Source organism: Trachypithecus francoisi, unplaced genomic scaffold (genome assembly GCF_009764315.1).
Source record: "Trachypithecus francoisi isolate TF-2019V2 unplaced genomic scaffold, Tfra_2.0 Lachesis_group15, whole genome shotgun sequence".
Classification (NCBI taxonomy): Eukaryota; Metazoa; Chordata; class Mammalia; order Primates; family Cercopithecidae; genus Trachypithecus; species Trachypithecus francoisi.
Window position 1 is genome coordinate 66,286,934 of NW_022681460.1, and position 22,009 is coordinate 66,308,942.

Consider the following 22,009-nt stretch of genomic DNA (forward strand, 5'->3'; position numbering starts at 1 on the left):
GTAAGAAGTCACAGGCCACGTGTGGAGATAATGCCTGTAATCCTAGCACTTTGGGAGACTGAGGCAGGCAGATCACTTGAGCCCAGGAGTTCAAGACCAGCCTGGGCAACATAGGGAGACCTTGTCTGCAAAAAAGTACAAAAAGTTAGCTGGACGTGGTGGTGTGTACCTGTAGTCCAGCTACTAGGGAGGCTAAGGTGGGAGCATCACTTGAGCCCAGGAGGCTGAGGCTGAAGTGAGCCGTGAACATGCCACTGCATTCCAGTTTGGATGAAAGAGCAAGACCCTGTCTCAAAAAAAAAAATAAATAAATAAAAAAAAAAATAGGAGGAGGGGAATTGGAGATAGCAAGTTTATGAAACACTTTATTTTCACATTCTAATGAACATGAATATAATATCTTTTTAATATCATTAAATGTGAATGCCTACTTTACTTGAAAATTTCCCTTATCAAATTATCTTCATAAAAAATTTGGTACTTAAGAATCAGCAACTATCCAACCATAGGACACCTAATGTTTTGATGGACGGAGAGGAAGAGAAGACGATTTTGGGAAAAGAGGAGAAGTAAGTTATCAGTGGAAAAAATAATAGTATATAACATTTATAAACTGCAGAAACTAAACAAAAATGTTTGTAGTTAATCACAGATATATGGAAAATAAAAGTTTTAACATAACTTCCAGGGCAACTGAAATCACTCATGTACTCCTAAAATGCACACACACAAATACATGCACACGCATACCTAGGATTCACTTTAAGTTTGGGTAGAGCCCTGGGTACTTTATTTTTGAGATAGGGGTCTCGATATGTTGCCCAGGCTGGAGTGCAGTGGTGTCCTGCAACCTCAATCTTCTGGGCTCAAGCAGTCCTCCCACTTCAGCTTCTGAGAAGCTGGGACTACAGGTGGGTGCCACTGCGCCCAGTTAATTTTTTAAAGCTCCAGGAATGATAATGAAATTCGAAAGGACCACAACCCAGCTTGGATTAAGAATCACTAGTGTAGCTGTTTAAAACATAAAATAAGGCAAAACAATTAGGACTCCCTAAGAGACTCAGCAGTGAAATCACTTGATCAGAAATGTAAAAAAGGATGAGGGTATCAGTGATAGTAGGGGCTGCATGCTGCCTAAGGGTGATGTTGTAGTATTTTCCAACCTACAACTGATACATGAAACAATTCACTGCAGATACATATATGACTAAGATATGCCTTTACTCTAAAAGATTCAGTTCATCTACAAACCGGCATAAATATTCAAAAAAACGAATAACTTCCACCTTCTTATCTAAATGAATTTATTTAACAGTCCTACTGAAAATTATGTAACTTAAGAGGTTAGATAAAACAAATGACAGAAATTTCCCTATTTGAATTAGTATAGACATAATGTAGTATTATGCCAATACCAAACAGTCTATTTCAGAAAAGGATAATCAATTGAAATGGATCTGAAAGTAATGTCCTTACAATTCCATATAAAAAGAAATACATTAACCAACATTTAAGGGAGGATGAAAGGGAAAAATATCAGGAACAAGATTCAAACTTCTTTGATGTAAATTATTCTAATACTTATGCAATAGATTTAATAAAATAAGTCTAAAATGTTGTATTAGAAAAACGACGAATTTCCCCCGACCCCAGAGAAGGGTCTCACTCTGCTGCCCAGGCTGGGCAGAGTGGTATGGTCATAGCTCACTGTAACCTTTGAACTCCTGGGCTCAAGCAATCCTCCTACCTCAGTCTACCGAGTAACTGGGACTACAGGTGTGTGCCACCATGCTTGCATAATTTCTAAACTTTTTGTAGAGACAGAGTCTCCCTATGTTGCCCCAGCTGGTCTCAAACTCCTGGGCTCAAATGATTCTCCCACCTTGGCCTCCCAAAGCACTGGAATTATAGGTGTGAGCCACCATGCCCGGCCATGAATTACTTACTCTTCAAATATCTGGTCAAAGAAGGCGAATTTATCATATTAGTCAAGAGAGTCAACTAGTTGCTTATTAAAATGTGTTTCTAGGAATTTTTATTTACAGAAAATTAAAGAGAAAGTCAGCATCACCATAGGTATAAGAAAAGAAAGTGTTATCAACATTAACCAACCAACCAACCAACCAACCAGAGTTGGTTACTCTGAAGAGCTGATAACCCAATTACTCAAACTTCCAGTTTTATAATAATAAAATAGAATTAAAATTAAAACGTATGTATATAATACTCTCAAATGTTACAATAACATCATTTGGGGCAATATTTAAACAATGAAATAATAATGCTAACACCCATTTCTGTTGTGAAATCAAACGTACACCAACAAGCCCAGCATGGAAAACTATCCCACCTTTAGTATTCATATTACCTTGTGTGTAGGCAGCATCGTCAGATCCCATACTCAGTTTCCGTGTTTCACTTATTCTATCCACATGTGCTAACGTAGGGTCCGTGAGGTGCTGAATATTCTCGGTTTCTACATAATGATCAGGATGATTTAGAAGATTTGTAAGTTCAAAGGTAGGGGACACTACCCCTGGTGAAACTGCAGGGGGTTTATTGGGAGAAACTGTAATTTTGAAAGTGTATTTCGTATTGGGCTGAGTGACTACCACTCGAGGAGAAGTTGCAGAGTTATTGCCTATTGCTCGACTTTTGGGTGGATGGTGATGAATAAAGGCAGGACCCATGCTCACTTGCCCAGACATGTTCCTGGAGGCAGCAGATGCTCCAGAGTTTGTGGATATGAAGAGTGTGGGCTGATTCCGCATGACCTGTTCATCTCCTGTGGTGGCATTAGCTGAAATATAGACCTTAGGTTGACTACGGGACATCAGCTCATCTGTATTTGGGGGGCTGGCAGCTATGTAAACAGTGGGCTGATTTCTGTTTAAAGTTTGGCTGTTGACTGAAGAGGAAGTGCTGGAGGTTCGAGGTCCAGAAGAACGCAGTTTTGAAGAATTATTTCTTTGTGGGGGTTCAAGTTTGATTTCAATCTGGTTTTTTCGAGGTCCTGTTGAAATATTCTGAATGTTATATTGGCTATGGGCAGAAGACTGTGAGCTACCAGATGAATGAATGGTGGGTGGTTGTGAAGTAGTAGGTGAACTGATTGGCATGTAGACATGAGAGGTCTGGTGGCCCTGCTGATTTGGCTGTTGAGATGAGGTATGTGACAGAGGATTAGATGCAGGACAAGTAGTCCAGGGACCAGGCTGTGAAGGTTGATAAACTTGCTGAGGGTTCATGGGATTAAACTGAGATACCCAGCCAGAATGCTGTTGTGTCTGTCGAGTTGTACCACCAGGAGTTGTAATGTAAGGCCTAATATAGATAGAATTTCCCTGTGGACTGTTAAGTACAGGTGGAGGTACACCATGTATGTGCAAAGATGTAGGAGTATTACGACCAGTCTGGATATTTGGGGCTAAAGTTACCATAATGGGATTAAATCTGGGAGTTTGTTGAGAAAGGCTGGATGTTCCTTTGCTGCCTAAGTGAAATCCAAGATGTGGTGCTGAATTTGAAGCACCAGAAGAACTGGACATTCCAAAAACATTAAAGCCTTGAGGAACTTGAGCTGGTGCTGTCTGTGGCTCCTGCTGAAATAGTTCACTATTGGACTGGCCACCTTGAAGTTGTCCATCACTAATGCTGTGCGTTAGAGTCCTACTTCCATTCATCCTACTTCCTTCTCTTCCATGGTGGTAAATGTTCTGTGATTGCAAGTCCAAGTTGAGAGAAGTCATGTGATTGCGTAGACCAGAAATTCCAGAATCATCTGAAAAATTCAAGTCTCCTTCACCATAAAGATATCTTGTACTCTCCTGAGAGAGAACAGCACAGCAGGCATCCAGGTTATTATTATTCTATGGAAACAAAATAAATTTATTGATGTTAACAATCAATGCTTGTATTTGCATCTCCACAAATACATGATTAACAAGTGACTGGCTAATACAATTATATCACATATTTGGATATTTAAATTTGAGAAGTATTTTTATGCAAATTATTGAATTAAAAATCCTTACTACTAACGTAATGGAAAAGCTCTGACTAACAAAGTGAATCAAATCATTGTTCCACTTTAGCAGCTACAACGGATAAAAGGAATAAAATGGATTCAGACAGATATAGTAAAATTATAATCTAATTTAAAAGGCAATTTTAATGTTGAACAAAATATAATCATTCAACGTACGTATATAATACTGTATAATTAAACATTTTTAAAAAAGCTAAATGGAAAAAATATCAATGTTTGATATATAGCACAATGTATCAAGTGCTATACACATTTGTTTAAACTAATAAATGTTTAAAAAGTTACATCTGCAGCATTTAAAGTTCTGAAATTCACACCAAAGTCATCTCAATTCTTCCCATGCTTCCTCTTAACTTGTAATCTCTCTCTCTCTCTCTCCCTCTCTCTGGAGGCTCAAGGTAGCCTCCAGAAGAACTAGTTTCTATCTCTGCCTTTAGAAAACATCATAAAAATCTACTCCGGGGCGGGGCGCGGGGGATCCTCAGATTGTTTTTAAAGAATTCTCAAAAGACACTGACTAACCAGTAGTCATAAATCATCCACGAAAATGTTTGCCAAACACCTCCTATATGCATAGCACTGTGAGCCTGTGGAAGAATCAAAGACATATAAAATCAAACTTTTCCCCTAGAAAGGGAGACAAACCACAGATTTCTGAAAAGATAACATGAGTACATGCCAAATATTAAGTGATGATGAAATTCAACAGAGAATTAATATTGCAGGCTACTGAAGAAAGGAATGGGTTAATGAGGAAGATATGGCCTGATGTTTCTCATAGAATATGCAGAACTTCAACAACAACAACAACACAACAACAACAACAACAATTCTTAGTGAAGCGAATGGCACGAGTAAAGAAGAACATAAACGTGAGAGTTAAGTAAAAGCATGTTCCAAACAAGGTGGCTGGAACAGATCTGGCTGGAGCTAAAGATTTGTATTGAAAATGTTGTTGAACAAATTGTTGCAAAAGCAGATTGGATTTAAATAACGAAGGAGTTTTGAAAAATGAGTCACACTAGAGTTTGACTGTATTATAAGCAATGAGGAGAGCTACTGAAAGTGGATGAACAGAGAAGTAAAAACACAAAGGGTATTCAGGGAAGAGAAGTCTACTGATACTTAAGATGAATACAAAGATGAAAAACCTTTGGCAAGATGACCAGTTAGAAGACATAAAGTAATGAGAGTTTGATAATGGAAATAAATTTTAAAAGAATATAAATTGTCAACACAATTTGGCCACAAGAGAGAAAGAATTCAAATAAGCCTGGAAGATTAAGAACCTGACAGAAAGGAGAGTTTTAGACTTAAGAAATATGAATAACACCAAGTTAAAATGTCCACAGGCAGTTTGATATGAGATAAAATAATATTAAGAAAGAAGTGGACTAAAAAGGCATCCTGATGCCTTGTTAAGGAAATGACAGTTCACATTTTTTCAACCGGTAATTTAAAAGGATAGTGAGCAAGGTTTGACCTCCCCCTTCTAAAACCAACAACTTAAATCTCTCATGCTGTAAAAATCCTTTTATCCTACTAATAACTCTGAATTGATACATACTAATTTTTCAAATAAAGTTGAAAAACTGATCACAATCTTTATCAACGATTCCTTATTAAAATTAGATCTTATCTTTTGCCAAACCTGATTGGCACTTTTTGCTTTAAGTTAAATTTATTGCCATTCAAAGTAAATTCTTCTTCCTTCTTAGCCAAAGCTCGGAGACTTTATCTTCTTCTCACCTCCTCTCTGTCATCATTCTCAAATTAAAATTTACATTCCCTACCAAATCCAATTCCACACCTCCTTTGTAAAAGCTTGATATTCATATTTAGTCTTCCTCTTTAATTCTCCTGAGCACTCAAAAATCCCTTTAATCCTTTGTAATCTCTGTAATTATTCAATGTGTTCATATTAAAAAGCAATATTCTAGCTCAGCTATGCCATAATTTATGTGCACTCAAATTATTTTCACTCTACCGACATTACTTTCTTATCAGCAAAACATAAAAGAACTTACAAGGGTTTTATAAGGTTACAAGAGGAGAAAAGGAAATGTACTTTTATTAAAATTTTTATTTTAGAAAATTTTAAACATATATAAAAGTAGAGAGGAAATATGATAAACTCCCACATACTTATCACCCATCATTTTTCATTTGATATATATGCCTTAGCTACTCCCCCTACCACAACTAGATCAAGTCTCAGACATCATCTTGTTTTCATCTGTAAATACTTCAATATGTACTGTAAGAGATAGGGACTTTAAAACATAATCACAATGCCACGATCATACCTTAAAATAATCAATAATTCTTAGTATCACCTAATATTCAAATAGCATTAAATTAAAGCATAAAAATGTCTTTGTACAGTTAGTTTAAATCGGGATCTAAATAAGGCCCACATATTTCATTTGGCTGATAACCCTTTTAGGTTTCTTTTAATAACCAGCCCATCTCCTCTTTTAAAATGTTTTCCAGTCATTTGTTTGTGAGAAAACTTGGTATTTGTGTAGCAGAATTTCCCCTATTCTGGACTGCACCCCGTGGTCAATCAATTTCCCCTGCATTTCATTGTAAACTAGTAGTTGTATCTACGGATGTGATCAAGTCCATGTTTGAATTTTTGGTGACCATCATAGACGTCCCCTATCAAATCACACAAGGAGACACAGGAATGTTTGCCTGTCTTTTTGTGATTTTAAACCTGACTGGTAGATTCAGATGTTGTCAGCTGGATCCAACTAATGATTTTTAGCTGTTATTGATGATCATTGCTTAGAAACACTATTTCATTAGGGGTGCTAAACAGTAATACTGCAATGTCCCAATTGTAAGATTTTGGCCAGGCACAGAGGCTCACACCTGTAATCCCAGCATTTTGGGAGGCCAAGGAGGGATGATCGCTGGGCCCAGGAGTTTGACACTAGTCTGGGCAACACAGTAAGACCCTGTTTCTAAAAAAAATTTTGTTTTTAATTAGCCAGGTATGGTAGTACACCTGCAGTCACAGCTACTCAGAAGGCTGAAGTAGCAGGATCACTTGAACCCAGGAGGTTGAGGCTGCAGTGAGCCACAATCATCCTACTGCTGCATTCCAGCCTGGGTGAGAGCGAGACCCAGTCTCCAAAAAAACATAAAAAGGATTTAATCTTCATTCTTAGCAGCAATTCTTCCTTGAACACTTGCTCTCTTCAACTATTTGGTTATGTTCTGCACAGAAGAGGCAGGATAAAAAAATTCTTTTCACCAGTTACCAGAATAGTAAATTTGGTCCCTAGGAACCTCCAAAGGTGACTATGATTTATTTTTAGTATCATTATAAACTCGTGTATCTTTAATATTTTGATGTGTTTCAATCACTTTTGGTCATTATGTCCCCTCTTCAGGTTACTGTGAACAGCTTCAAGTTGGCTCCTGGATATATGACATGAATCCAGTAGTTTTTCAAAGTTTCTCTGCTTTCTGATATGACAAGATGTTCCAGCTCATCATATGCATCTACTCCAGACTTGGAATCAGCCATTTCTCAAAGAAGCCCTGGTTACTTTTAGTGAGAAAGGGTAGAGGACTCTCTTGGAGTGTATCAAAAGGGGTGGGATATGAGTTTTTAAAAGGTGGAAAATCACTGCTTTTTGGTATACAGCCACAAATCTGCATTCTCTTTAACGCTGTAAAAAGGTCCGAATCATTAATTCCAGTTCCTCTTTCATTTTTCCCCAAACTCCTGCACAGACACAGAAATTACAGATAGTATCAAAGTATATATACCCTACAGCATTCATTCACTCCTTTAACCAACATTTACTGAGCAAGGAGCAAGGAATATGATCGCTGATCGCAAGAATCTCACAGTCTAGTGGAGGAGATTAACGTGAACACAAATGAAATGCAGCATGGTAGGTGTTATAGAAATATAGGTAAGGACGATGGGTGAAGGTCATTTGAGAAGGTTCCACTAAGTACATGGCACTTAAATATTAAGCGCTGCATATACTGAATGAACAATACTTATTAATGCAGTACTTTGAAAAGAAATACCAATTTTAAACTTACAGATTCAATCGCCCTGTTAAGAGAATTTAAAAACAGTAAAAAATTCAGTTAAAAAATCAAAGTGAAAACTATGCAATATTTTCATATTCTTCTAAGTTTTAAGATTTAATTCTCAAATATAAAAATCAACTTTAAAGATACAAATTACACCTGCTGGTTATAAGCTATCTTAGAGAATTCACAGCAGAAGGAAAAGATATGAGTAGTTTCAAAAAGAGGGAACTGTGCAACAGATAAACTTAAGAGAACAACAGAGGATAGACACTTTTGTTCTCTTCCTGACAAGCAAGATGTCTATAAAGAACGTGTACACAGAATTGGTAGCATGGCATGATCCCTCACTAATTTTAAAAAGTTCTGAACTAGTATACTGTAGGAAGGGTCTGTCAGAAGAACAGAAACCCACCCAACTGAGAAAGGAAGAGCAGCCCCAAAAGAGACGCTGTCATTTAGAGGTAGCTTAAATTGCCTTTTCAGTTTAAAAATATTGCTCTAAACTTGGGAAAACTTGCACCCTAGTTGTAACCACAGAAGAAGGAGCTCTTCCTATGCCTTTCTTGTCAGATTTCTTGTTATATCAGCTAAAAAGTACATTACCTGGATACCCTAAATTATTATCAACTCACTTTTAAAAAGTGTGGTCTGTTTCGGGCAAGCAAAATATTTCATTTTAGTTAACACGAGGTGCTGGGAAGCATGCTAAGTAGAGGAGTTTGCTTCTGTAAAGCCAGATTAACATTGCGAAGGTGATATTACTAGATGCCCAAAGGAAATGGAAAACCATTCATTTCTTATTTTTGGCTTAAAGCTGAAAACATGCTTAATTATTTTACTTTAAAATAGGTAATTCATTGACACAGGTTAAAACATAAAAAAAGATACCTGTTGAGAAGTCTGAGTCCTAACTCTGTCCCATTTGGCCTGTTCCCTCTGGCCTACTATGGATAACCATCTTTTATTAATTTCGTTTTTAATTCTTCCAGTATTTCTTTATGCAAACAGGGACAAATACATGGGTGTGTAGATATTTATTTGCCTCGTTCTCTCTATATACTCTGCTCTGCATCTTGTCATACTGGAGATTATATTGTAAGAGTGCATTAGAGCTTTTTTTTTTGAAAATATTTTCAAGTAATTCTACAAAAGGCTCTATGTTTTACTCCCAGTTAGGGTATTTCAAAATCTCTGTATCTGTACTATATGTAGGGAAATGTTCTGGACAGTTCTTTCAAAACGAAGTCTACAGAAATTTATCAAAGAACTTATAGTATCTTCCTGTTAGTTTTTTAATAACCTACTGAATAGCATAGCTTTTACCACAAAATTCTCTTTTATTTGAAAAGTTAGGGAGAAGTTACTTGGGTTCTAGGGGGTGACTATTTTTCCCCACTATCTCTGCTCACTTTCTTTTAACTTCTGACTCCATCCTTATTACATGTTTTTATTCTCTCATTTTTTTTCACATTCTATATTAACAAATGTAAACTACTGATTCATTTACGAAGTATATATTATGGGCTTTCTGCTGTTGTTATTCCTTTTAGTACTGGCTGCTAACATTTATTGAATACTCATTATGAATTAGTTACCCTATTGGTTGTTTTACCTACATTGTCAAATTTAACTCTGTTTTTTTATTCCCACTGTTCAGTTGAGGAAATGAAAGTCAGAAAATGAGGGTCAGAGAAGTTAATTACGTTACTACTAGTAACTGTCAAAACTTGAACTCAGTCTGGTTTATCGCCAAAAGATATGCTCTTAACCATTATACTATAAGAAAAGGCATTGCTGGTGGGAGAATTCCATGCAGCTCAGGATAACTAGAGCATACAGTATGAAGAGGAAGGACTGGACAAAGACTAGGGTGTAGAAACAGCCAGGATTCCAGATCACAGACCTTGTATGCCCTAGTCAAGCTATATGAGCGTCATTCAGAAGGGCACAGGGAACAATCAACAGGTTTTAAAGTGTGTGAACAGCTCTGCAGTCTGGCAGAAGAGGATAGATTGGAGAGACCAAAACTGGGTTAGGTAAAGCAGGTAGACCAATTAAAAGGTGATAACGGTGATAAGGGTGTGAACAAAATGTAGTCATTTAATATAAAGTATAGATTCAATAAAAATTTCATATAATTTCAAACTTTAAAAATCACTTCAAGAGTAAATATGCTTGACTGAGCCCCAGATGCTTTTTTTTTTTGAGATAGGGTCTCTTTCTGTTTCCCAGGCTGGAGTGCAGTGGCGCAATCCCAGCTCACTGCAACCTCTGCCTCCTGGGTTCAAGCAATTCTTGTGCTTCAGTCTCCTGAGTAGTGGGACCACAGGTGTGGGCCGCCACGCCCAGCTAATTTTGGTATTTTTAGTAGAGACAGGGTTTTGCCATGTTGGCCAGGCTGCTCTTGAACTCCTGGCCTTAAGCAATCCACCCACCTCAACCTCCCACAGTGCTGGGATTATAGGAGTGAGTCACAGCACATGGCCCCAAATACATTTCTGATACAAACATTTTCAGTTTAATAAAACAGAAAGGCACAACTATCATTCAATATTTGGAATTGTGAATTTCTAAAATTGGGTATACTAAGAACAATGTACAAATTAGAGGGTTAGTGATATTAATTGGAAAACTTACAAATTAAATTTAAAAATATAAAAACAGACTTTTTTCCCCCCTTTGGAATTGGGACCTTAGGCATTGTCTAGTCAAACTCTTTTATTTTACAGATTAAAAAAACCTAAAGCACAGAGGGCATATTCTTTATCAGATATGCTTGGGGTGCCCATTTAGGATTATAACCCAAGTTTCCTGACTCCTTAATCATTTTTCTCACTTTCATACTAAGATCTGAAATTAGCTCTCCTGGCAGAACAGGTGGGAGAAAAGTTAAGACAGCTCGTATCTAGTAAATACAGAGATTATCAATGCTTTACATTCAGATCTCATTTAACTCTCACATCTACTCTACAAGTCAAGTATTATCTATACCACAGATGGTACAGAAAGCTCTATCTTGCTAAAGGCCACATGACTATCAGACACCAAAGCTTATCTCTTTTCATCATAGTACACTAATACCAACAAGAAGATAACCTAAAAGAGTTTTTCTTCCAATGTTTAAAAAAAAACAGGTTTGTATTAACAAATTCAGAAATCATTGAACACTGACCTGTAACATGCACCTGGATACAACAACTTCAGGTACTTCAGGGAATTTTTGTCGCAGGTCATGTAAAACCTGAAAATCAATTTGGTGGCTTCCTTGGGCCATTCGTATATTGCCTGATCAGGACTATTTGTACAGTAGGCAATTCTAGGCCTTAGTGGAAATAGTACTCATCTCTTCTGTCCAAGCATTTTCTGTGAAAGAAAGAAAAAAAAAAATTTTAATGAGAACTGATTATAGAAGGAATATTGTGGATTTAAAATTTCAATACAAAAGAATATGTGCTTTAGCACTTAACATTATAAACTATAAAAATATTTAGACCTAAAGTGCTTTCCACAGAGTTATACTATCTTTTTAGTATCAACTCTGATGGTAAACTTTTATGTTGTCTAACTCCTGTATATTTATATGCTCTAAAATGGCTAAGCCAAAAAGCATTCAAATAAGAAATTACTGTCAAGGTTGTCTTCCCAGATTCTTTTAAAAAGGGAGAAGGAATAGCATCACTGATATTTTTCTTAATGATTACCTCGAGGTGAGTAATCTAAATTCTTAAAGTTGGGATACTGAAAAAATATGTTACGACAAATGACTCTGTTTTGTCTAAAACTTAATGATTCAAAACCCAATGCATTCAATATTTTGCTTTATCTTTCAAATATACTTAATCCTTAAATGCACAATCAATTCATTCTCAGGAGCTTAGTAGCATTTTATTCCCTCTGCTTCTATTAAATCAGTATTTTAAAAATACTAATTTTCCCAAGGGGTTTGACTTAATTGGCTGAGGAGTGAGCAGCCTGGGCATATGGAGTTTTATAAGATCCCAAGGTGATTCTAATGTGTGGTCGAAGTTGAAAACTACCTACCTTATTTTTATTCCTATTGTTGGTAATGTAAACCATGTTTAATGTTGAAAAATCTTTTGGGGATATAAATAGAAGATAAGTACATTAACTTAAATAAAATATTAAGACATTTAAAATCATGCTATTTGAAAATATCTTTCATTAGGACAAATTTCATAAGAAGACAATCTCTTTAAAACTAATTTCTTATTTGTGGTATTTCTCTTTTAACCTCATTAACATAAGCCTAAAAATACAGGTCTATACATTCCATTAATGTAGGAATTGGGTCTCTTTTATTATTGTGTATCTAGCACTTCATAAACAGTCTTCAGCATAATAGTAGATATTTAAAATAGTTTTGAGTAGATTTAGTTATAGAACTCCTCAGTGCTCAATAAAATAAATGCTCACTTAGATATCATGCATAGTAATAAGCCTTTTAGTTTTTTATCATCACTTGATTAAATTGTACTTAATTATTCTGTCTGTGTGGCTTTAGCTTAGTTTCATCTCACGTATAAAATCACTGCCACATCAAATTATTTGCACTATAGATTTTCCAAACGTATTTCTATGTACACATACACACACAATTTTCGCATTCAAAAGTAGTTTTTCTATAAATGGGTTGCAGGAGAGAAAGTACTAGAAATTAGTAAGTGACATTTTAAAATAATTTAAGTGGCGATAATCATGCTATAGAACTGCTCATTTTAAGGAAGCCTTCCTTGACTCCTATCAGCTCATTTCTCCCCCTTCCCCCAATTTTGGGCTAAAACTCCTGGAAAGGGTTGTTTATATGTTGAGTGTCTTCACTTCCTCCCTCCCTCCTAATCTCTTTTAAACCTACCCCAGTCAGGCTTTCATAGTTTTTCTCCACTGAAACTACACTTATCAAAGCCACCATACACTTTCAGTTTATGAAACCCAATGGTGAGTTCTCAGTCCTCAACTTACTAGATCTGTCTGTAGCTCAGGACCCATTCAACCACTACTGCCTCATTCTTTAAACAATTTCTTCATGTGGCTTCTGAGGTTTATACTCTTCTGGCTTTCCTTCTACTTACTGGCAGATTCTTCTAAGTTTACTTTGCTGGATCCTTTTCCTTTTCTGGACATCTGAATGTGGGTGGCTGGTAGAGTTCAGATCTATGGTTTCCTTTCAACTATATCTACATTCCTCTTCAAGATAATTTCATTCAAATATATTGCTTTAAACAATATCTATATATGGGTGCTTGGCAAATTATTATCTCCACTTCTAATTTCTTCCTTGAGACTAACATATCTAACTGGCTAACGGACATCTCCTTTTGTGTATCAACTTAGTTCAAACTTGGTTATGTCCAAAATCGAACTCTTAATTCCTCCCCCATCCAAATAAATCCTTTCCCAGTCTTTTCCATGTCAGTAAATGGTACCATCATTCATCCAGTTGGTCTTTCTCTCATCCCACATCTAATCTACCATCAAGACTTCTTCGCTTATATACAAAAAGTGTTCTGAATCTAACCAATTTTTCCCAGTTCTTACTGCTCTTGTCCAAGCCACCATGATAATTCATCTAGACTACTACTGCAAAGGCCTCAATAGGTCTCCTTGCACCTTCATTCTTTTTGCCAACATACCACCTCTTCCCCTGCCCCCAGTATTTTCTTTACTGAGCAGAGTGATCTTTGTGAAAAGTAAATCAGAGTCATCATTTTCCCTGCTCAAAATAACAAGGCTATCTACCTGGCTATCTACCACTCCTCTAACTTCATCTTCTACCCTCTCCTTGTTCCCTCAATTAAAATGGCAGTCTGGTGATTTCTCAAAGAAGCCACTCTTGTTCTTTCCTTAGGGCTACTGGATTTGCTGCTCCTTTACTACTGGAACAATTTTCCCTTAGATCCACCTGCATGGCTCCCTTCTCTTATGTCATTAAGAATGTCGATCAAATGTCACTTCTTCAGAGACAGTTTCCTTGACCAACCCCTCTATCTAAAATAATATCATAACTCTTCCTATCTCCCACCATTGCACCCTCATACTGCTTTTTCTTCACAGCCTGTATCAATACTTGTGATATATTTTATTATCTCTCCATCCCCAAAACTTTAGCCCAACGGGATCAAGGACTCTGAAGTTCATTGACCTATCTCCAGGATCTAGATCATTCCTGGTTCACAGAAGATGCAACACATTTATTGAATAAAATGAATATTTTATTATAAGGTTTCTTTATAGTTTCTTTCTACAAGGCTTCCAAAACATATTTCAAATGATCTAGATTTGAAAAAAAAAATTTATAAACAATTTGAGGGAGAGGCAAATAGTCTGAGACACATTTTTATTATTTAAAGGAGGATGAACCCTGAAAACAAATTTCAACATATTTCATTATTAAAACATATACTGAAATCTCTTACCATACTTGCCTGCTTTTCTAATAAAGACTATTACTTACACAAATGATAACATTCTTCAATTGTACAATTTTATTTTATGGGTTCTACTTCCTGTAATGGCTGAATAACGCCTACCAGACCAAATCTCTCATGAATAACAACTATAAACAGCAGAAATGCATAAAAAAGTACCTGAAGGCAGAAACAAATTGGGGGAGGGAAGAAGAAGGGGTCAGCACTTGGAAGAAGGAAACAGCAAGGGTAACTTTCTATTTTTAATGGCTTTTACTCAGAGAGTAGGTCCCAATTAGTTTGGGTAGCTAAAACTCAGATAAAAAACCTGCAGTCTTACTTGCTTGATGAACCAAAAAGGACAGACGATGGCACAATCACAACAGCTGAAAGCTTAGTGAGTAGATCACAGGAAGGAGAGAACCACAGAGAGGAAGCCCTAAATTCTGTGCATAAACTCTGTATATATCTTTGATCTCCAAACTATACATACGTATGACAGATTCCATTCAAGCAGCAAGGATAAGGTTAAAATAACTGAACTGAGATTTCAGAGCTTATACTTTAAGTGTAGTCAAGTTATCTGGCTTGAAACAAGTAACAAACCAAACACCAATACTCACTGGAGGAATAATAGAATCCAGAGTCTCTACATGGCATTCATAATGTCCTAATAAAACCCAAAATTGTTACACATAAACAGAAAAAAAATGCTCAAGAGAAAAGGCAACCAATGGAGACCAAGCCCAAGATGAGCCAGCTGCTAGAATTAGCACATAAGTATTTTAAAGTAGCTATTTTAACTATGCTGAAGGATTTAAGTGCAAATATGCTTGGAACTCTCAGCAAAGAAATGGAAATTATACATATATAAAGCAAATAAAAATTTAAGAACTAAAAAATAAAGTATCTGAAAAACTTCACTGGGTAGACTTAACCATGGATGGGAAATGACAGAGTCAGTGAACTCGAAAACAAAGCAATAGAAATTATCCAATCTGAAGGATGAATAGAAAAGTGACTATGGGTGGTGGAGAGGAGAGAAACAGAACCTTAGGGATCCATGATAAGGTATCACAAGCTTTAATATACCTGTAATTGGAGATTCAGAAGGAAAGGGGAAAAAGAATGAAGTAGAAAAAAAATCTGAAGACATTAGGGCTAAAAATTTTGTTAGTAAAATATATAAATTTACAGATTTAAAATATCAGCAAATCCCAAATAGAAAAAAACAAAGACTACACACAGGCACAAGACAGTCAAACTGCTAAAAACCAAAAAGAAAATCTTGAAAACAGCCAAAGAAACAGAATGACAATAATTCAAGTGAACGATGACTTCTCATCAGAAACAACAGAGGCATCAGAAGATAGTGAAATGACGTAATATAAGTGCTGAAAGAGGAAAAAACCAAACTGTCAACCCACATACTATATCCAGCAAAAGTAAACTTTAAGAGTGAAAGCAATATAACTATTTGAAAATGTAGCCTTTGTGGAGCAATAAGTCATTTGTAAGGACAGCCCAAACACATTACTGAAACAACCGGTATGTACTGAATTTCAAAATAAAAACCAAGAAATACCTTATAAACTTACTCTGTAAAATTATTTCTCATAATAAACAGACACACATTTCCTAGGTTAAGATGCAAAATAACCCCTCTCCTGAGAAAAAGAATAAAGAAATCATACTTTATAAAATGTTTGCAGCAATAGGTATAAAGTTTTGGCATCTAAACTTCCACCAGCTAAAATGATCTAGGAGGGTTAATTCCTTAAGGATTCTAAATAGCAGAGTACATACAGTACTACAAAACATAAGTAAACATACTGGAAAGGTTTATAAAATGTGCCATATTCTTTCCTTTCTTAAACAATTTTTGATTTCTCAGTAACTACAACAGTGAAGAGTACTAGGCACTGGTTAATGGCTCATTCAGACTACAAGTTATGCTTCATATTCAGTGCAGTTTATCATGGTGGATGTTTCTAGGACCATAAGAGTATACAAAAGCTAACTGTTTAACACGAGACTATGTCTCCAGATTAAAAAAACAAACAAAAACAAAGAATGCAACTGGTTATACAGGTCTTATGAAAATTCTAGGCATTTATGCGACAACTAGATAAAAGTATTTAAAACTGGGACTATCATCATCTGTTTATCTACCAAGCATACATTTAATGAGTGCCTAGTATGCAGGAGATACCACGCTGGAGATAGTACAACTATTAGAGTCAACGTCCTTGCCCTGCCCATCACAGACATTGCTAGGTTAAAGGCACACAAATACAAGCTTATAATTTAGATAACTATTTTAACTTGCCCATTATTTTATCTTCTGTCTACCTTCTTCTGCACTGGGTCTGCTGCCTGCCATCTCTCTTGTGGCTATCACAGCCACCGTTTTTATCTCTTTCACATCATGACAAAGCAGAGCATGGGGACATGGTACATTAGAAAAAGCTGTAGAGAGCAAAGATCAAGAAAAATAGGTAGGGCCCACATCATGAAGTGCCTTATAGGCCATTAAAACTTGGGGATTTTATCTTAAGAACAATGGGAAGCCATTGAAGGATTTAAAGCTCAGAGGCAGGAAAGGTGACATGATCAAGAAATCACGTGTGTATAAAAAATGGCTATTGTACGGAAAAAGGGTAAAAGAATATATGAGAAGACCAGTTAGAAAACTACTGCTGTAGTCCAGTCAGGAAATGGTAATAGCTTGTACTGTGGATAGCAATGGAGACTAAGTAGAGAGGAGTGGAAAACCTTAAAGGATATTTAGGAAGTAAAAACATATAGAAATTTGGTGATGGATTAGAAATTGGGGTAAAAGCGAAGGAGGTGTCAAGGCTGATTTCTGATTTGCTCAACTGGACAGTGGTTTCATCTCTGAATTAGGAAACAAGGGGAAAAATCAAAGAGTACAAACAAAGAGAAGATTACAGACTTGTTTCTGAACCTGTGGAATCTCGGGTACCTTTAAAACATCCAAATAGAGATATCATACAGGGAGTTGTGGTATACGGGTCTAGCGCTCAAAGGACAGATCTGACCTGCAGAGAAAAATGTGAAAGGCATCCTTGATACTGGTGTTAATTAAAACCTGTGTGTGAATGAGATAATCCTACCATACAATTTAAACATATCATTAGTTATATTATAGATAAAACATATAATAATTATTAATTTTTTCACAATGGTCAACATTCTATCCTCAAAAAACTGAAGAGCAAGTTTAAAGATGGATTTTCAAATATCTTAATGTTTTGTTCAGAAAATATTTTAATGTGGCATTATCCTGTAATGAAACTTTAAAAAATGTTTAAGAAAGAAAACATGTAAACAGTTTAAAAAGCCAGCAAGTGCTACAAAGCTCATCAGGGAAACTTTCCCTGCCTCATGTCTCCACACCTTTGATTCCTACTCTGTTTCTCCACATTCCTATCTATTATTGGAGGTGGGGCTTGGTGGTGAATGAATCATGGGGGCGAATTTCTCATAAATGGTTTAGTGCCATTTATGAGAAAATAAAGATTTACCTTTATTTTATATACCATACCTCTCCACTGCTATACTCCTCTGCCCAGTTGCTTATTTTACAATTTTTGTTTAATCAATATTATAATACATTTTTTCCCCCTATAAATACTGTTACCCTAGATACTTAGTCAATAATGAGGGATGGACTAAATCTCCAAGGTCCCTTCCTGTAGTGGTACTTAGGGAAGAAAAGTATAATTTTAATTTAAAAAACTATAGAATATTAATCATATGTGACCAAAGCTGGTATTCAACCAAGTCTGATAAAATAACAAAGCTTTTGTAATTCTAACACTAGGGAAAATGGGGAGAAATGGGAGGGAGGGGACAAGGCAGAAACATGACTATTGTACTTAAGTTATAGATTTAGATTAGATGTATTATTTTCTAGAAAACAAGCTGCCTTGATATTAAAAACAAAACAAAACACCAAAACAATGACTATAAAAACATGGCAATGTCTGTCAAAGACTGAAGCTAACTGCTCTTGACTAGTCTCCTCTTCCCCAGTACACCAAGCCAGATGGGATAGTTTTCTAAAACTTTCCCAAAAAAGGTAATTTTTGTGTAGTTTAAATTGTTTCAAGTCCAGACAAATTTCAGCTTTCAATTTACTTTAAAAGGTTATAATATAGTTTGGGTATTATCCCCCTCTAAATCTCATGCTGAACTGTGATTCCCCGATGTTGGAGGTGGGGCCTGATGGTGAATGAATCATGAAGGTGGACTTTTCATAAGTGGCTTAGCGCCATCCCCTTAGCGCTGTCCTCGCGATAGTAAGTTCTTGTGAGATACGGCTGTTCAAAAGTGTGTGGCACCTCCTGTCTCTTGCACCTGCTCTATGTGATATCCAGGTTCCCCCTTTGCCTTCTGCCATGGCTGTAAGCTTCCTGAGGTCCCACCAGAAGTGGAGCAGATGCCCAGCACCATGCTTCTTGTACAGCCTGCAGAACCATGAGCCGATTAAACCCCTTTTCTTTCTGAATTACCTAATCTCGGGTATGTCTTTACAGCAATGCAAGAATGGTCTAACACAGAAAACTGGTACTGGGAATAGGGCACTACTATAAAGACACTTGAAAATGTGAAAGCAACTTGGGAACTGGATAACAGGCAGAGGTTATAAGAGTTTGCAGGACTCAGAAGAAGACAGGAAGATGAGGGAAAATCTGAAAATTCTTAGAGACTGGTTAAATGGTATAATCAAAATCTTGATAGTGATACGGACAGGGAAGGCCAGGGTGATAAAAACTAAGATGGAAATGAGGAACTTATTAGGAACCAGAGCAAAGTCATCCCTGTTATGTCTTAGCAAAGAGCTTGGCTGTATTGTGTTCATGCCCTAGGGATCTGTGGAAGTTTCAACTTAAGAGTGATGATTTAGGGCATCTGACAAAGAAATTTCTGATGTGGCCTGGATGTTTCTAATAACCTATACTCAGATGTTGGAGCAAAGAAATGACTTAATGTTGAAAGTTATATTTAAAGGTGAAGTAGACCTATAAAAGTTTGGAAAACATGCAGTCTGGCCATGTGGCAGAGAAAGAAAAGGCTTTTTCGGGAGAGGAATTAAAGCAGGCTGTAGAGTAACCACTTGCTATACATTGGCCTGACTAAAAAGGAGCCAAGTGCTAACAGCCAAGACAATGGGAAAAAGGCCTTGAAGGCATTTCAGAGATCTTTGCAGCAGCCCCTCCCATCACAGGATCAGAGACCAGGAGGAAATAATGGTTCAGGTGGCCAGGCCCAGCCCTGCACAGCTCAGGACACTGCTCCCTGAATCCAGGCCGCTCCAGCTCTAGCTGTGGCTCAAAGGGCCCCAAGAACAACTTGGGATGCTGCTGCTTTGGAGAATGTAAGCCACCATAAACCCTGGCAGCGCCTATGGTGTTAAGCCTGCAGGTGTGCACAGTGCCAGAGTGAAGGCGGCTTGGCAGCCTTCACCTAGATTTCAGAGGATGTATGAGAAAGTTTGGGGGGCCAGGCAGAAGCCTGCTGCAGGGGCAGAGCCCTCACAAAAAAACCTCTACTAGGGCTGTATGAAGGGAAAATGTGGAGTTGGAGGCCCCACAGTCTCCACGGGGGCACTGCCTAGTGGGGCTGGGGAAAGGGACCCCTGTCCTCCAGACCCTAGAATGTTAGGTCCACCAGCAGCTTACACCTTGTGCTAGAAAAAGCTGCAGACACTCAACTCCAACCCATGAGAACACTTGTGGTGGTTGAACCCTGAAGACAGAGGCAGGGCTGCTCAAAGGCCTGGAGGTGGGACATGGAGTCAAAGGAGATTATTTTGGAGATTTAAGATTTAATGACTGCCCTACTGGGTTTTAAACCTGTATGAAGCCTGTACCCTCTTTCTTTTGGCCAATTTCTCCCTTTTGGAATGGGAATGTTTACCCCATGCCTATACTCGCATTGTATCTTGAAAGTGAATAACTTGTTTTGATTTTATAGGCTCATAGGTAAAAGGGACTTGGCTTATCTCAGATGATACTTTGGACTTTTGAGCTAGGCTGAAATGAGCTGAAACTTTTGGAGGACTATTAGGAAGAAAAGATTATATTTTGAAATGTGAGAAGAACATAGATTTGGAGAGGCAGGGGCAGAATAATATAGTTTGGATGCCGTCTTCTCTAAATCTCATGTTGAATTATGATCCCCAGTGTTGGAGATGGGACCTGGTGGGAAGTGAATGGACCATGAGGGTGGATTTCTTATGAATGGTTTAGTGCCACCTGCCTTGGCACTGTTCTCATGATTGAGTTGTCATGAGATCTGGCTGTTAAAAACTTTCTCCTCCCTTGCTTCCGCTCTTGCCATGTGACACAATGGCTTCCCCTGTGCCTTCGGCCATGATTGTAAGCTTCCTGAAGTCTCACCAAAAGGTGAGCAGATGCTTAGCAACATGCTTCCTGTACAGCCTGCAGAACCAGGAGCCAATTAAACCCTTATTCTTTCTAAATTACCCAGTCTTGGGTATTTCTTTATAGCAACGCAAGAACAAACTAACACAGGCTAACATAAAAAAAAAAAAAATTCAGAAAAAAAAGGCTATCATCTTCTGATGTAAAAATCTAACATGCAAATAAAGTAAACAAAATACCTATATATCAAGAGCATTTACTTTAAAAAAAACTGGCACAAAAATTTTGAATAAAAGATTAGGAAACAGTATACAAACTATAGAGCTGGATTTATTACAGGTATCTCAGTTTAAAGTAAACTTATTAATGTACTTCCATTATATTAATAGTTAATGGAGACTACTTATACTATTATCTCAATAGATACTAAAAGCACATTCAGGAAAATTTAAATCTTACTTTTGGGAGAAAAAAACTTGGCTTCAGTTCTAGAATGATAGTGTACTGAGCTAGTTCAGAACTTCCTCTGTTATGAAAAACCAAAAATAACGAAAAAATGATTGACTTTGTTTTGTAACAGCAGAGCTTGCAAGAAAAGAATTCCCTGGTGCCAGAAACAAAGACAGAATTAAAAGCCACTATAATAAGTGTTTAAGTTAAAATACTGTGGTGATGTGTGGGGGAGAAGAGTTTCGAAGGAGAGAGAGATAGTTATTAGAACTAGACATACTGGAGCTGGAGTTTTAATGCTATGTGGAAAGAAGACACACTATTGGACCACACCAGGAAGACATTTTATTTAAATGAAATAGTTGCATAAATAAAGCCTAGATTCTGGAAGGTCCTTCCTTACTAGGAAAAAGCAGCTAAACCTCTATCCATTGCCACATAGGAGCCACAAGAACTGAAATTCATTAGAGCCATGAGTGGGAAGGAAACATCTCTCTCACAAAATTAAAGACATGCGCCTGCACCATGCACAGGTGTGGAATCCAAATTTACACTACAGGTGTAAAAAAGAAACTTGAAATTAACAAAAAAATTGGTCTGAGGCTGGTAAT

At 37.0% G+C, this 22,009-nt stretch overlaps 1 protein-coding gene across 4 annotated transcripts in view; it reads right to left on the reverse strand.

Annotated features, from left to right (window-relative positions):
• Positions 1-22,009, reverse strand: part of TAB2 (TGF-beta activated kinase 1 (MAP3K7) binding protein 2) — a 90,642-nt gene that overhangs the window by 29,543 nt on the left and 39,090 nt on the right. For all 4 annotated transcript variants that reach the window (XM_033235120.1, XM_033235122.1, XM_033235121.1 and 1 more), the window contains 2 exons: positions 11,283-11,473; positions 2,369-3,869 (listed from right to left, as the gene is read on the reverse strand). In XM_033235120.1, coding sequence (XP_033091011.1) covers positions 2,369-3,869; positions 11,283-11,384 — 1,603 coding nt within the window. In that variant the 5' untranslated portion in view covers positions 11,385-11,473. The remainder of the gene's footprint in view (positions 1-2,368; positions 3,870-11,282; positions 11,474-22,009) is intronic.